Raw genomic sequence first — 18,225 nt, 5'->3', positions numbered from 1 at the left:
TTTTATTTTAAATTTTTTTGAATATACAAATTTGTAATTCTATGAAATCTGACCCTCAAATTTTTTACTTTCCCAAATCTGAGGGTTCGATTTGTTATTTAAAATTAAAAAAAAAATTAATTTGTATTTAAGAAAAATACACCAATTATTCTGATGAATTATACACAATTTTTTTTATATAAAAAAAAATTAGCCTGAATATTACACCAAAATTTTTTCAATATGTAAAAAAATAAATGGTTTTCATATTCCAAGGCATTTTTATAGATATTCCAAGGTATTATTACTTAATTATTATTTTTATTATTAAAAAAAGGTATTATTCATTATTTCCCTATTAAAAACCTATTAATTTTTCAACAATGCTAATTGTGTAGCTGCTCTTGTTTTCTCGTCTTTCCAGTGATTTAGTTTCACATTAAGCCCTTCAAGATCTCAGAGGTCAAAGGGCCATAACAATCGAAGCTCCTAAAAGAGACATTCTCAATTCTCATTTATATATAAACCCTGACACTCATAATAGGGTGTCTCCAATTCTGTTTTTGTTTCCTTCTTTTCTTTTTTCCCTTAAATTCTCAGCACCCCATTAAGATTCCCGTCAGAAAGTTTTGATTTTTAATCTTAATTTTTAATTAACGAGAATGATTTGCTCTTTGAGACAACCTAGTATAGGGATCACTGGTTCTGATGTTGTGTTGAGGCAAAAACACGCAACCCCATTTCAAGCATGTTCATTTTTACCTCCTTTGGCGTTGAAGAAAAAACCCCAGAAACATGTTGTTTCGGTGAACAAACCACTGCACGTTGCTTCTGTTAGTGTTGGGAATTTTGGGTCAGTGAAGGATTTGGAGGGTTTTGGAAAGAGAGAGAGTGATGATTTGGTGAAGTGTGGTGCATATGAGGCAGATAGATCAGAGATTGAAGCAGCTGGTCCATCAGAGGCTGCAAAGAAGGTGAAGATTGGGATATACTTTGCAACATGGTGGGCTTTGAATGTTGTGTTCAATATATATAACAAGAAGGTGTTGAATGCATACCCTTACCCTTGGCTCACATCAACACTTTCACTTGCTTGTGGCTCTCTCATGATGTTGATCTCTTGGGCCACAGGGATTGCTGAATCCCCTAAGACTGATCTTGAGTTTTGGAAGACTTTGTTACCTGTAAGTGTTTTTGATTTCATTTTCTTTGTTTTGTTTTGTTTTGTTTGTTTAGAAAAATGAATTGATAGCTTTGTTTTTGTTTGCTCTATATGCTTTTTGATTGATGTGAAGGAAAATAAGTAATAAAGTAGAGGAAATTATGTTCATTCACAACATGCAGCTGAAATTAAGTTGAGTTTAATATGATAGCTTTGTTTTTGTTTGCTTTCATGTCCTTTTTGATTGATGTGAGGGAAAGTAGATAGTAAAGTAGAGAAAATTTATGTTCATTTACACCATGCAGCTGAATTAAGTTGAGTTTAATATGAGATTTTGGTTTATTTATTAGCAAATTTAAAAGGTCTTGGCTTTTGTCCTTTTTACATATTTTGTGTATCATTTTGAATGGATGGAAGTAGATGGTTAACTGATCTTTGATGGTTTTCCTTCAGGTTGCTGTTGCACACACAATAGGACATGTCGCGGCGACTGTTAGTATGTCGAAAGTTGCAGTGTCTTTTACACATATCATCAAGAGTGGTGAACCTGCTTTTAGTGTCTTGGTTTCCAGATTTCTCCTTGGTGAGACCTTTCCCGTGCCGGTCTATCTATCTTTGATTCCAATTATTGGTGGATGTGCACTTGCCGCTGTTACCGAGCTCAATTTCAATATGACTGGTAATGAGAGATTTTCTTTGGAAGAACATTTTGCTAGCTACATTCTATTTCTTTGTCTAGTTGTTGAGAACAACAATAAGACTAATATAGGACAAAGAAATGGACTTTAACTTCGAATTTGACCCGATAAGAAGCAAATGTATTTAACTAAATTTGGTGATGGTGATATTCACTTGTTTTCAGTTCTTGCTTTGGTTAATTCTGCATTTAGAAGAGGTTGTTTGTGCAATACTCTGCTGACTTTGATTTTGATGAATCTTTTCTTTCAGGTTTCATGGGGGCTATGATATCAAATTTGGCATTTGTGTTCCGTAATATCTTTTCGAAGAAGGGCATGAAAGGAAAGTCTGTCAGTGGAATGAATTACTACGCATGCTTATCTATTTTATCCCTTGCACTTCTCACACCATTCGCAATAGCCGTCGAAGGGCCGCAGATGTGGGCAGCTGGATGGCAAATAGCACTCTCTCAAATCGGACCCCAATTCATATGGTAATTACAAGATTTTCCTCACTCTAGCTTAGTTTTCTTTAAGATATGTTAGTTTGCACAATAATGCATTTAGCTTATCTTTGATCTTGCATCTTATTTGTAACTAAAGATAAACGATAAATTTTTAATGCAAATAAGTATGATGGTAGTGTATCTCATTAATGCATATAAGGTTTTAGAACTTCTAGTGATTTCTTGAGTATTCGTTTTTTATTGAATTGTCTTTCTATTCTAAAATCTTCTTTACTTTTCTTCTTGTCGCTAAAATGTATGGCTGATAATTGTACACAATAGGTGGGTAGCAGCTCAAAGTGTGTTCTACCATCTGTACAACCAAGTGTCATACATGTCTTTGGATGAGATCTCGCCCTTGACATTTAGCATTGGAAACACCATGAAACGTATTTCAGTCATAGTTTCTTCCATCATTATCTTCCATACACCAGTTCAACCTGTCAATGCTCTTGGAGCTGCGATAGCTGTCCTCGGAACCTTCTTATATTCACAGGTATTTTTATCTGTTATTCTTTTGTTGTAAAATTATGGGTGTTGCACCTTGAATTTCTTGCCTTGTACTATTTTGAAGCTTTGTGATTGTTTTATTAGTAGTTGGACTTTGAATTTCTACCTAACTCCGATATGTGTAACTTTCAGTCTTTCAATTCAACCTACTTTCATTTACATCAAGTCAATTGTAACCTAAGTTAGTTTACCTTTAGAGCTTTTCCACCAAATATAAGAGAATATGCTTTGGCCTTTGGAGCATCTATGATATATTTAAAAGTAGTTGACATGTGGGACCTTGGAAAATAATGAAAAAGAAAAAGAGAGAAAAAGAATGATGGTGACCATAAATAAATAGAATATTGACTAAGATGACATGTTTGGGTTAGATTATACGTAACATTCTTTTGGAAAATAATAATTTTGTTTGGTGGTATTCTCATTCCTGTCATTCTATTTTTTTCCAGGCAAAACAATAGACTTGTGGGACGAAAAATTTCTGAGGATTTGTTTGTTATTGTTGATCATGCTCAATTTCTCAGCTGGAGACAGAAGTTTGATTTCGGAATATGAATTTTTGCAAGACTAGGATGATCTAGTTGTGAGCGCATCTTTGTAGATAATAAAAATAAGAATATTTGTTGAGGAAACACCACACGAATGAGTAGTTCTTCTCTTTGTAATTTTGTTTCTTAATTTTAAAAATGCAAGGAGTGGAAGAAATAAAATGTTCATATTCTTGAGGATGGTTTCTCAAAACAATGTTTTATGAGAAGAAGCATCAATAATTATGATGAGTATGATCAATTTGATGGTGTTTTTTTATGATTTATGAGGTTTCATTAAAGTTAGGTAATGCTTAGAATTTAAAAATGCATTTTGAGCTTTTCATTTTGTATGTCCCTTGACCTTTACTTGTGACTTGAGCTTTTAGCTTTGTGCAGTGAGAAAGTGATTCTCTACCTTTCAAAAGGACATGTTCCACCTTTGGCAAGTGAATAATAAAATTAACTACTAGTATAAGATGCATGATGAAATATAAAATATACATTTAAATTGAGTTAAATAAGATATATATTTGTATAATAGTGGTTGATTTTAATGTACAAATAGCATTTTTAATTATTTTATTAGCAGATTATTAACTATAAAAAGTTTATCCCTTAACAAATTTGACTATACAAATAACAAACAAATTTGTCGCTTGATCAAAAGTTAAAAAAAAAAAGCTTTTCTTTAGGATTAGAGAGGGATATGAACATATAAATAAAGACAACTAATAAGTGATGTAAGAAGAAATATTATCTAAAATCTTTACAAGTATTGAATTCAAATAAATAAATACTTTTCCTTCATCGTTAAAGAAGAGTTTATAATTCTTAAATTGACTATGTTATGCATACACTAATATCAACCATCAAAATCAGCCACCAATATAAAATATATATTAAAATACAAATATACATCAAAAGTAAATTAAACAACATATGTATTTATATACATACATTGGTGGCTGATTTTGGTGTACGAATAACATTTTTGTTTTTAATATATTCAACCAACCATCTAAGCTAAACCTAACAAAATAAAAATACGTTAGGCGGATTGGGATTTAAGCATCCTTTATCACAACAAAATTGACCACTTTGCTTAACTAGAATGAAAGCATAAAATTGTGCACATACATATACTTTGATTAGAATTTTCCTCAAAAGAATAAGGAAAGAAAAGAATTTGTTCAAAGAGTGTGAAAGGAGAGGGGTGAACCAGTTCAGCAGAGATTAAGATGTTGCATCCACAAAGGAATTTCCATGAGATTTTGTAGGCAGTTGGACAAACAGCAACAGATATGCATGGAGCTAGTAACCAAAACTTGAGTCAAATAGTCATCTATAAAACATGATTCTTTCATATTCATGAAAGAGTGATGCTATTTGAAAATCACAAACTTAGCATCAGGTCGGTTTCTGTTTTCATTTTCTATTTTTATTTTTAGTATTTTGTGAAGGAAAAATTGAAAATAGTGAAAACAGACCGGATTAAATACAAATTATGATCAATTGGACAATTAAAAAGAGTTTCTTTTTGCAAAATCTTGGCTATTGGTTTTGAGTGTGAAAAGAAGTGGAGAAAATAAGAGAAGATATAAGGGTATGTATATATGCATGGTTGCTCACTTCACATGAGCATGAAAGATAGTTTTCACAAGCTATTCTTTTAAGAGATTGCAAACTGTTTTCCACAAAACTCAACCATGCCAAGCATGGATAGGAATGAATCATTTGTAAGAGGAAATAGAAGCGTGTGAACTCATTTCAGCTAAAATTATTGTGAGTGACTATGGTTTATATGGGAATTTGTTGTGGATGATAATTTAGAGGTTGAGTTGAACCTCCCAAGGAAAATTTTTTGTTGTAGATAAGGTTTCAAACAATACTAGCCAGAAAATAACATATTTATCTGCAAAAAAATCCCTAATTAATTTGGAACACATAAATTTTCTCAGTTCATGGAATGGTCCTGCAGTTTTGGTGACTATTATTTTATTTTTTGGGGAATATATAGCCCTTGTTGAGAAAATTGGGAAAATAATTAGTATTAAGCATTTCTATCACATGGGGAAAAAGGGATATTTATAATTAATTTTGAAAATTAAAAAGATATAGAAACAAAACAAACCTTTGTTTTTCTCACATTATGTTCAAACATGTCTCATTATAATTTCACCAAACATGCTAAAATGAGTTCACTGAGTGTGCACCCCATCAAACCTAACATAGACAAGGTTGTTTAACCCTTTAGCTCCCAAAAAATTGAGTTTAATTATGTGCTAAGAAGATCTATTTTACACCATTTTCCAACCTTATATGCTGATATCAAATTCATCAAACAATTCAATGGTATAAGAAGATTCAGAAGAGTCCATGAAAGACTTTGATTGCATCTAACATTGAAAGTAGTTCATTACACACATTATAGCCATAGTCCTATGATGAAAATATATCGATATATATGAACGTTTTTAACTATAACTTGGATTTAACGAGAAAATTGAACCAATTCAATAACTATAAGTATGAAAAATGAAGCCCATTTCAGAAGCTAAACCATTGGTCTACAGAACAACGCGACACTTTCAAACCTTCAAGTACTTGATGGCGGTATGAACATCCTTGTCACCTCTGCCACTGAAGTTAACCACAACTTTGGCGCCATTAGGAAGAGTTGGACACACTTTCTCCAGATAGGCCAAAGCATGAGATGTCTCTAGAGCCGGAATTATGCCTTCGAGACGCGAAACTCTCTTGAAAGCTACAAACAAAAAGCATCCAAAGGTAAGATACTAAAACAAGATTTAACAACAATAACATCTAACCATACAATCAATTTTCTATGTTAGAAAGAATGAGAGAGAACTGGAGAGGGAGTAGAAATCAAGAATATTGTTTGTATAAGAAATCGAGGTTGTAAGATCACTGTGAAGTCGTCAAGTTCCAGAATAATATAGATAAAAACAATGAGAATATAAACTATTTACCAAAATCATGTTGATATTGATATAAACTGCTTAGGACACATCATTATAGGCAAGTCAAGATTACTGAAATAATAATAATATATGTTCGGAACAAGTGACCAAAAAATGAATTAGCATTCTCATGAAATAATTTCAACTAATGAACTAACAATCATAGTGTAAGCCAAAGCAAACGGGGAAAGAGAGAAATATTTTTCGAGGAATGCTAGGGAGCCAGCAATTTTTGTGATTTGTAGCCATCAAATAGCCATCAAGATGGTTTTAATGGTGTGAGATTGGTGTAAGATTTCATCTAATGGCTCACTTTTCTTTGCTGGTTACATGCTGGCCAGAATTTAACAAAGTTACTGGCCCCTAGACTTTTCCATATTTTTCATACGTAGTTGTGTAACAATTTGTTGGATGAAGCAAGAAGCTCATGCTATCATACCTTCTAGTGCTTCTTCATCAGTGATGCTATAATATTCAGCGCGCCCAATATCTTTCAAAAAGCTATGTTCCGGTCCTACACCAGGGTAGTCCAAGCTGCACAGAATATTTTCGAGACATGATTACACAAATCTGAGTTGATATAAGGAAACTTATAACACGATATGAGTCAAATGAATTACCCTGCACTAATTGAGTGAGGCTCGACAATTTGTCCATCATCATCCTGCAGCAGATAACTCATAGCTCCATGCAGAACCCCAACTTCTCCCTTTGTTAATGTCGCAGCATGCTTGCCACTGTCCAAGCCAAATCCAGCAGCTTCCACGCCAATTAGTCTAACGTCTTTGTCATCGACAAATTCATGGAAAAGTCCCATGGCATTTGAACCTCCTCCGACACATGCAATCAGAACATCCGGTTTCCCTCCCCATTTTTCCAATGCTTGTTTTCTGGTTTCCTTGCCAATCACGGCATGGAACTCTCTTACCATCATTGGATATGGATGCGGCCCAGCAACCGAACCCAAAATATAATGAGTTGTCTCCACATTTGTCACCCAATCCCTTATAGCCTCTGATGTAGCATCCTTAAGTGTGGCAGTTCCAGAATGAACCGGTCTCACCTGTATTACATGATATACTATTAAAATAAAACCAACGAATCAATTGCGTTTTCAAATGTACATCGACCTTACATTCAATACATAGCAACAAAGTATGGACACATTATGCTCACATCACAACACCTTACCCGATGAAAACAGTGCAATGTATCAATCATAACTTTTTCTTTATTCGTAAATGATTTGACACAGCATCTAAATCTATTTTAGTCAAATATAGTTAATTATAATAATATGGGGTTGAAGCTTTTTCTTTGCTTACAGAATTCTCATTTCACTTTCTTGTACTGTCCAAACCTATAGTTCAGTGCTTGCCATGCCACATCATGCATCCATTAATGTCAATACAAAAAATCATCTCCAGAACACGGCATATATCAGGAGTAAAATTTTATCAAGAACAAAGTCATGAACATCGACAAGCTAGTTTAATTTTTGTTCAAATTCAGCAGCAACTTCAGCCAATTTGCAAAAAGTTCATCGGCACATTAGGAACAACTGTCTTTTCATGCATAAATAATTATAAATGCTATATCAGAAAATCTTTACATCAAGTTCTAAAATTTGATATGCAAAAAAGATACCTGATTTTCACATGATAAAATTAGTTCAGCTTATGATTGCAATTATGTAGCTAAATAGAAGAGTATTTTATCCAGAGTCAAGTTCTAAAGATGAAATAAGTCAATCCTGAAATGATATTATCACAAGAATCAAGATATATATAAACAGATTGGAAGCCATTCATCAGAAATGCAAAAATACAAACGCACAATTCATATATGATATAGAGAACAATTAACACAAGCACATTTTTGTCTTCAGCAGACAATCATTCTACTCATACAAAATCATGGAGAACAATAAACACAAGAACATCATACTCTAACAAGAAGAAATCTTTTTGTATCCTTTGCATTTTCATCAAACGAGGAAATCTCTAAGAACAGGATATTTTTCCCAGAGAATAGAACATAGGATATATCTAACTGAATTAATGTAACAACAGTAATAACTAATATACCTCAGCACCGAGAAGACGCATTCTGAAGACATTCAGAGCCTGCCTTTCCATGTCCTGTGCCCCCATATAAACAATGCATTCCAAACCAAATCGAGCGCATACAGTAGCAGTTGCGACACCATGCTGACCAGCTCCAGTTTCAGCAATAATTCGTTTTTTCCCCAAACACTTGGCAAGCAAAGCTTGAGCAACAGCATTATTGATCTTATGAGCACCAGTGTGATTAAGATCTTCCCTCTTTAGGTAAATATGAGGCCCTTCACCATTCGCCCTCTTATAATGCTCTGTCAACCTTTCTGCAAAATAAAGAGGACTCTCTCGACCAACATAATCTCTAAGAATACCAGCCAGCTCTTTCTGCAATTTAAAATATCAACCTCATAAGATTTCCATTATATCTCTTATAGGAAATTAAACTGTGGTTGTTGAAGAGACAAAGAAAGATTTTTTTCTCTCTCTCAGTGGAGTTCCAAGTGCATAGTTCTATTTGGAATCGAAGAAACCAAAACCTAGATGTATTAAGGAATAATTGATATTCATACACTTTCAAATTGGCAGAAAAATAGTCAAATGCCAAAATTTGAAGAAACATCAGAAAGGAAAAGGAAAAGAAACAATTAAGATAGCACTTTAAAACATTAAAACATAGCTCTACCATCAGTGCTACATTCCAACAAGCACCTTGTGTGCAAAATTAAAAAATAATAATAATAAAAAAGATAAAAACACTATAACACTCCATCAGTTTCAAAATATCTGCCACTTTGGAATTTTGGTACATTCAAAACTCCATGTATCTTAATATAATTCATATCCAGAATTTCAGATACATTAAGTTATCAATGTACCAAAAACAAGTTATCAGCATAATCCCACCTTGAAAAATAAGAAGCATCTGTAACTAAATCCAATGAAAAAGCATCACAGAACATCAAAAATCAAACAAACAAATAAATGGTATTTCATATACAAACCAAATAACAAAACAATCATCAACAGAACAAACAACCTGAAAATCTTCATCAGCAGAAAGGGAATGAAATGCAGCCTCAAGCTCGGTGAGGGCATGGATTAGAGTCTCAGGGACATATTTCCCACCAAACTTTCCAAACCTCCCAAGGGAATCTGGTCTCTGAAAGAGAACTGACCCATTAGAGAGCTTTGACTGCTCCTCCAATGGCAGAACAGAAGGGTCCCTGGTGAGAGAGCAAGAGATATAAGAGGAGGCTTTGGAACCTGAAGCTGAAGAAGAAGAAGAAGAAAAAGATGCAAACTTTGAAAAGTTTAAGGTGGAATGGGAAGTGGGTTGTGATTCTCTGGTAATGGGAAACAACCTTGAAGAAGAGCTTGTGATGGAGGAAGCCATGGTTTTGAAGATTTTCTGAGAACTGAGAATGGTTTTTTGGGTATTTGGAATTTATATATGGTTTGTGTGAGATTTGATGATTTTGTATGTAATGGAGAGCCAAGGTCAGAGGCATATATAATACAAAAATTAATTAACTTTCTAATTTCTACATCACAATTTATTTACCTTTTTTTTCTTGGATAGATCACAAAAATTATTTATAAATAAAAAATTTGTTTATTATATTTAAAAATTTTATTTATTTAACAAATTTGCTTTAAAAATGAAGAGTATTTTATTAGTCTAACATAATTTTTTGTATTCTTATTATTAGTATAAAAGTTAGAGTAAATCACACAAATAAATTAAATAGAATTAATATTACACAAATATCTTAAAATAAAATAGTTTACTTGTATGTCCGATTTTATTTTTATGAAATCAACTAAATTCGATTAATACTTTTTTAATATAAATCGAATCTAATTGATATTTTTGTAGTATATACATGTAAATCAAATCTAATTGATTTAATTTAGTGCTAATATAGATTATTGACATCTAGTTTATTTATTTTATATAAATTTTAAAACATAAATGTTAATAAAAAAATATTCTTTATTTGGATTCAAATAAAATATAAAAAAATTAAAACAAATAAAAATAGAAATTCAACTTTTGTATTTTAGTTTAAATTTAAAAAAATTTACATTTTTATAAACTTATAAATGTAAAACAAAATATTAAACAATTTCTGAAAATTCATTAAAAATCATCATTTGACTCATTAGTATCTAAAAAATTATTATTAGCCCTTGAAAGTAGAATAAGAGTTAAAACTTAATGTTTTCAGAAGTAACAGATAGTTATATTATATATAATGCTAATTATATTTATACAATATATAATTTAAAAAAAATTAAAATACCATATAATTAAATTATCATTTTATTTGTAAAATTAATATAAAACTTATTGTTTTGATGACATTTTTTTAACTTAAACTTAAATTTTTTAGAATATAAAATCATCAAAGCATAAAAAATTTATACTTATTAACTAGATTCGATTTAATTAATATGAGATATATAGTAAATCGAATCTAATTGATTTAATTTATATTAAAAAAATAATTTACATAGATTTATTTTAAGATATACATATAAACTAATTCACTTTAGAACATTAATGTATTTTTAATCTTCAAATAATTTGATAGTGTGAATTATCCAAAAAAATTATTCCCAACCTTTTTTTCCTAAATAATTTTGATGATTAATTCATTTGTACATCTAAATAAACTGTAATTATTTAAAAATTTAATTTTAATATATTATTTATATAAAATAATTATTAATCATACATGTAAATTCAATTATATTTCGTTAGGTAAACAAAAAAAATTATTTTTTATATTAATTATATAAATAATTATTTAAAAAACAAATATAATTCATCAGCGATATAAATTCGTTTTACAATGTTCAAATATCAAAATTCAACTTTTTATTTAAACAGTAATTTAAGTTCTTCTATCTTTCAACACATATGGAAGTAAAATTATACTAGGTTCAGCAATATCACAAATCACAACCAATGATGATTGAAAACAAGAAATACAACCGTCGGAAAAAAAATAAAAAATAAAAAAAAAAGAAGAAGAAGAAGATGAAGAGATGGAAGAAAATAAAAACATTGAATATGATAGATTCTGCTGATCTACTCCCTTTAATAATAATAGGTGTAAAAATCCTTCTGTTTTCATTTTTTGCTCAAATATATGAAAATAAATAATCATATTTTAAAAGTACTTAAAATAAAATATTTTAAAATTAATTTATACTCATCAAAATTAAAAAATGTAATATAATTTTATATATTAATTAATTTCTAAAATAAACTGTTATATTTATATTTATTATATTATTTTCAATTTTAAAATATATTTTATCAAACATAATTATCATTATTTGTATTTATTAAAAATTATTTTTAATTTGATTTATCAAGTAGATATTATAATTTTAAAAAATTATTTTTCAAAAACTAACTTGTATAAACTGTTTTTAAAAGATAAAAATTTTACCAAACTAAATTTATATCTTTCCAATGAAAATATATTCATAATTAAATTAAAAACTACTTTATTTCTCAAATAATAATTGCTATATTGACAAACGCAAAAAAGGATTAACGTATATAAAAGAAAGGTTATCTTTAGATATATGAATTTTATAGAATTTTATTAATGTAAAAACTATCTGCTTACGGATTTAATCTTTGTATATAATAATAATAATAATATATTTAGTTGTCTATTATATTGGATAAACTATTAAACTTAATAATCTGCTATTTAAAAATCCTATAAATGAAAAATGTTGAATAATAATCCGAAACTCTTGTATCTTCATAGTAATTAAAAAATGAATATCATTGTTGAATTTTGATGGTATATTAATTATTTTGTTGCCTATAATTGCTTTGCCTTCTATATTTAAATCGTTACCAAGATACATCGAACACGAACAGGTTCTGATATGTTCAAGCCTTTTATGTTTTATCTACGTAAGAAAATATAATTTCATTCACTCTTTTGTTAATATATGTAACTTTTTTTATTATTACTTTGTGTTTTTTTTTCTAAAGATAGTAAATTATATTTTATTAATTATTGAAAAATAAAATATAAAAATATCTAAAAGTAAGACAGCATAATAAAAGGTAAAAATTTTTAGAAACTATACTGAAGATATTCATTTAACGGTGCATAGTCGAAAAACGAAGAATAATCTTAAAAAAAAAGGAATGATAAATCAAATTGAATGAAACTAAATTTTTTTTTTTCTTTTTTACAACAACAACAATAATCTTTATCATTGTCTCCTCATACTTTCTCTAATAATAATAATAATAATAATAATGAGATTTCCCCAAAAAAAAAAAAAAAGAAAAGTTCGTTTCCACTTTCCAATATTCAAATATGAAATTACTGGTCAAAGGATCAAAATAAGTATCATCTTAATCAGTACTAATTACTAAACGGGAATATTATTATATTATTATACTGTTATAAAAAAAAAGGAATTATTTAAGATAACAGGTTTGATTATTTTTATTGTCAAATATGCGATTATTTTGTTAAAAATACATAAAATATGTATGAATATATAATTATATAATTATTAATTTAATAACTGATTTTTAAAATTTAATAAAGTTTTTTTAATAAAAGAATAAAATAAGTAGTGCATCAATTATCAGTTATATAAACGCAAAATCAATAAATCAGATTCATAGAACAAGAATTTCACTTATTTAATCTGCCATATTTAAAATTTAAAATCGCTAGAGTCTATATAGATAGGGTGCTTCTGTTCTTCAGTCTGTCCAACTTTAATTCAGTCTTTGTGGCGGCTCACTTCAACACGAGTTGCACGACGTACTATACATGGTTTCAAGTCTTTCAACTTTCTTACTTTTTATTTTTGATATTGAGTTAACAATTATAATTTTTTTTAAACGTTAATATTAGAAAAAAAAAATAGAATTTGTCTTATTTAGTATCCATTAATTATTACAATTAATAAATAATAAATAAAGTAAGTTATGACTATTTTTAACTAAATTTTTTTATTATCAAATATTTTTATTTTTTAAATTATAAATTATTAGGATATTAATTTTACAGAAAAACTCTATCTCTATGTAATTTTTTTATCTAAACTATCCAAATAACTTCAATCAGACGCGCCTCCCCAACTCTCTTACGCGTTTGTTATACACGCATCTCATATAATATAAACCTTGTTCTCTTCTCGCATTTTCGTTCTTCTTCTTCTCTCTTCTTCTTCTTCGACCTAATAAAATTCGTCGTTCTCCTCTATTTGCATTTTTCTTTTCTGTTTGCATTTTTCATTATTGATCTGCATTGAATTCAACGTAATCAGCTCCGTCGTTCTTCTTCTTCTTCGTTTTCTTCTTTGATCTACACTTCTAAATGGAAACAATGAATGATTCAACTTCAAATCAGTTGAATGAGGTTATTACGTTGAGACAGCTAGGAATGATTGCTGCATGCTATCACAACAATCTTAAACAGTTAATAAAGTAAAAGGAGGCCACCGAACCGAACAACATTCATTTGGTGAATCAAAATCACAAAGGCCATCGAACCGAACAATGTTCATATAGTGAATAAATGGTGATCAACTTTCAATCAACAAGAATAGTATTTCTCCTCCTCTTCCTCCTCCTCCTTCTTCTTTCAAATTCGCGCACGTAGGTTATTCTTCTTCTTCTTTCGTTATAATCATCACCAACAACACCAACATTTTGCTCGGTTAAGTGGAGTTACTCATTTTGATTCACTTGATTGTTAATGTATTTAGTTGAGTCCTTGTGCATGCAGAAATATTTTTCTTACTGATTGAATGTTTATCACGTTTTATTCAGCACATGATTGGTGTTCGATTCAGTGGTGTTGGTCATTTCAGTTCATCTGATTGTTATGTGTTCAATTGACTTCTTTTGCATGGAAAAATGCTATATCTTGATGATTGAATGTTTATGACGTTTTATTCAGCACATGAATGTTGCTCAGTTCAGTGGAGTCGCTCATTTTGATTTACTTGATTGTTAGTGTGTTCAATTGAGTCTTTGTGAATGTAAAAATATTTTTCTTTGATGATTAAATGTTTATGACGTTTTATTCAGCACATGAATGATGTTCGGTTCAGTGGAGTTGGCAATTTCGGTTTATTTCTATTCTACACAATTTAAAATTCTTCCTCCTCACCTTCTAGTACTTATTCACCAGAGAGAGAAAGAGGAAAAGACAAAAAAATACAGCAGCAATAACAACAAAAGAATGAAGATAAGGAGAAAACGCGTGAAGAAGAAGGCGAAAAAGAAAGAGGAGAACGAGGAGGAGGAGGAAGACGAATCTTTGTTGCTGTTTTCGTTCCTTTCTGGTTGTTCCTTGCCAAATCTTCTTACGATTTTTCTCCAGTAGTGGTTTTCGCAAAGAACGTGACTAAAGTTTGAATGATTTTGAGAGAGATTCGAAGAGAATGAGCGATTTTGTATTGATGAAAAAGTAACGTTTTTTCATAATGAGCGCAAAATAACAAAAGGTTTTTGAATGCGTGTTTTCACTCGTCATTAACGTGTGTGACTCTATTTAGACTTGAACCAACTTGGTTACATGGTTACATGAATGTGTAGCGCGCCCCTTAATTTTAAATGTAAAACACTAAAACGGTTTAATTTGGATGTAAAAATTGAACCCTTTAATTTTTGAAAAATACAAAAATTATCTAATTTTTAAGATACCAAAATCGAATCCTTTAAATCTAAAATTAGACTCTCTAATTTCTATTTAAAAAAATAAAAAAATTAAGTTACACAAATCGAATCTTACTATTTTGGTATTTTTTATAATTTTAAAAAATACTAAAAATTATAATATTAAAATATATCACTCATTTAATTTTTATGGAAAAAAAACATAAATTCACAACTTAATAAAAAGGAGGAGGATTATAGTGTTGAATTTGGCATGTCATAAACACGTTTTACTTCTGAGTTTAAAACACACAAAGTTAAATACAAAAATAATAATATTAAGAGTAAATGTCTTTTTAGTTTTTAACTATTTATTCGAATGATAAAATAATTTTTTATAATTTAAAAATTCATATCCAATTTTTAACAAATCATCGTTTACAGATATTACTTAAACTAATTATTTAAATAGTTGAAGACTGATTAAATCAATTACTTGAATGATTAAGGACCAAATACAAAATTTTAAATTATTGAGAGTCGCTGTATCTTTTCCACAAATGATTAAAGAGGAATTTTATATTTTTTATATAATCTTCCTCAATAATATAAACACGTATTTTAGAGCACATATTAGTTAAAATTTTTAAAAAATTCAAACTTATTATATTCTCTAGACAAAATTTTTTTAGGATATCTTTTACCTGAATCTATAAATAAAAATAATGTAAAAGTGAGATTAAATATATCTATTACTAACAATAACAACAAAGTTTATATCCTATCATTACATTCTAACATTATGTATCATGTCTAAAATTGTTTATACATAGATATTTTTATCATGTTATATATAGTTTAAGTTTTTCTATAACTCTCGTTACTTTTCTAGTTTTCTGTCTCTCTTTAAACTTCACTTAATTAAATATTCTGTCGATCTTTTTTCACATATCTAAGTTATTTAAGATTTTGCCGTCTTGTTAACAATAGGTGGTATTTTAACATTTTATATCATTATCCAAATCATCCATTATAGCATTTTCAATTTTTCATTTTGATCATTATAAACTTATGCCAATACTTATCTTTTGCATATAGCATAACTTTCTTAATAGCAGTGTGATAAAATTTATTATTTTAAAGGTATTTTTGGTCATTTGTAAATCATCCCAATTTTACCATTTTGACAAATTCGCTTGAATCATGATTTACATTTTTCGTGACTTTTTTTCATTTTCCTAAATAATACACTCAAAATACTTGCACCGCTTTATTTGGGAGAGTATTTTTCAAATTTACACTTCCCTATTAATATTTTCCCAACCACTTATTGCAACTTGCATTCTATAGATTTTGTCTATTTTCGCTTTATGGACAAGTCATACACCTCTAAAATTTTCTCCACAAATTTAATTTTAAATTTAAATTTTCTCTTGGTCCCCTGCAAAGACTATGTCAATTACAAAAAATATACACCACCATACGTGTTTTCATAATAGTTGTCTCATTATATATGTCGTCAATTGCATGAACATATGCAACCTTTATTTTCCAAAATCTTTCAAAAAACAAGTTAATAATTATCAGAGTAAATATTCAACTTGGTCTTTGTCTATTTTTACGAAAGACAAAGCGATTTCTGTCAAAAAAAAAAGGGACACTTCGACCCTCAACTTTTTTATTTTGGAACAACACGATTCTTCTGTTAAAAAATTCGTTAAATAATAACAAAAATTAGTTTTGTGGGAGTTTTATTTGTATTTTGTGGGGGTGTTAAACCTCCACAAAATTCTTTTCAATAATATAACCAACTAACCAATTATTACCACTACTACTACCTTCTTTATCCTCGTTATTATCACTCCTACCTCTATTATTTTTATTGTTTTATCATCATCATTATTTCCTCTACCGTCATCATCATCAATATCAATATTATCAATATTAAAGTTCTCTTCTTTTATTTCTTAGTCGATGTTATTTTTTTCATTTAAAATGTATTTGTACTACAATTACTTTTTTTTGCGGCATCATTTTCATCAATAGTTTTTCTTCACATAACCACCATTGGTAAAGGAATTTTTCAAAAATAAACTTATTAATAGTTTGTGGAGGTTTGAAAATACAAATAAAACCCCATCAAACTAATTTTTATTATTATTTAATGAATTTTTTAACAGAAAAATCGTATTGTCCCAAAATAAAAAAGTTGAGAATCGAAGTATCATTTTTTTTGACAAAGATCGCTTTATCCTTCATGAAAATGGACAAGAACCAAATTGGGTGTTTACTCTAATTATCATATGTAGATCTTTTTTGTTATTCTAATACCTCTATCATTTGACTTAATAAATATATAGCCTTGATGATAGCTTTACCCAACATAAAACCAAACTAATTCTTTGAAATCTATATCTCCGGTCGCAAATTCTATTCTACCACCTTTCGTAATTTCATGATCTGATTCATGAACTTAATTCCTTTGTAATATATTTAAAATTATCAATAGATATATAATATATAATTATAATTAAATAAAATAATATATCCAAATTTAATAATTTTACGCAATTCATTTATCTTACGAATGAATTCTTTTAGAGAAATTGAAAAAAAAAAGTACACAATTAATTCGCTAATAAATATAATAAGACCACTAGCAGTTAATATATTAAGATACATCACAAACAGGGACCACCCTCATTTTATCTTATTATAACTATGGAGACATTCCAAACTTAGTAAATGAAAAACAATTGGCAAACTACTAATGAAATAAGTTAAACGCAAAAAATTAGCCAAAAATAACCAAAATTTATCTTATTTAATATTCATTAACAATTAGTAAATGCTAAATACAAGTTCTGATTTTTTTTTGTCTCCCTAACATTACCATTAATTAAAAATTCCCAACCCAAGTTCAGCTGAAACACGAGGAAGGCAGGAACAAATCAAATCTACGAGAAAATATCTTAAATACCCTCTTCTATTTTTTCCTATTCTTTTCTTTTTTGTTCTTTTGTTTCCATTCAAAAAGTAGAAACCAACTTATTAGGCTAATCAATGTTGACATTGCGTCATTGCCTATGGATGTAACATGACATTGAGGTCGAGACATGAGAATATCTTGCACTCAGAAAGTGATAGCAGCAAGTCACG

General features: G+C 29.1%; 2 protein-coding genes across 2 annotated transcripts; one reads left to right on the top strand and one right to left on the bottom strand.

Annotated features, from left to right (window-relative positions):
- LOC112719776 (glucose-6-phosphate/phosphate translocator 1, chloroplastic) lies at positions 1-3,623 on the top strand. The gene is made up of 5 exons (XM_025770465.3): positions 1-1,163; positions 1,595-1,820; positions 2,090-2,312; positions 2,607-2,820; positions 3,284-3,623. Exons 1-5 carry the CDS (start codon positions 642-644, stop codon positions 3,293-3,295), a joined length of 1,197 nt encoding a protein of 398 aa, XP_025626250.1. The 5' UTR covers positions 1-641; the 3' UTR covers positions 3,296-3,623.
- Positions 3,624-5,727: 2,104 nt separating this feature from the next.
- Positions 5,728-9,933, bottom strand: LOC112719775 (tryptophan synthase beta chain 1). The gene is made up of 5 exons (XM_025770464.2): positions 9,442-9,933; positions 8,433-8,789; positions 6,966-7,408; positions 6,785-6,879; positions 5,728-6,128 (listed from the first exon to the last, which is right to left on the bottom strand). The coding sequence occupies exons 1-5, from the start codon at positions 9,796-9,798 to the stop codon at positions 5,953-5,955; spliced, it is 1,428 nt and encodes a 475-aa protein (XP_025626249.1). The 5' UTR covers positions 9,799-9,933; the 3' UTR covers positions 5,728-5,952.
- Positions 9,934-18,225: the final 8,292 nt, after the last annotated feature.

The sequence above is a fragment of the Arachis hypogaea genome, chromosome 11 (genome assembly GCF_003086295.3).
Source record: "Arachis hypogaea cultivar Tifrunner chromosome 11, arahy.Tifrunner.gnm2.J5K5, whole genome shotgun sequence".
In the NCBI taxonomy this organism is placed as follows: Eukaryota; Viridiplantae; Streptophyta; class Magnoliopsida; order Fabales; family Fabaceae; genus Arachis; species Arachis hypogaea.
The sequence above is the reverse complement of the archived record's forward strand: the minus strand, read 5'-3'. Positions and strand labels throughout refer to the sequence as shown.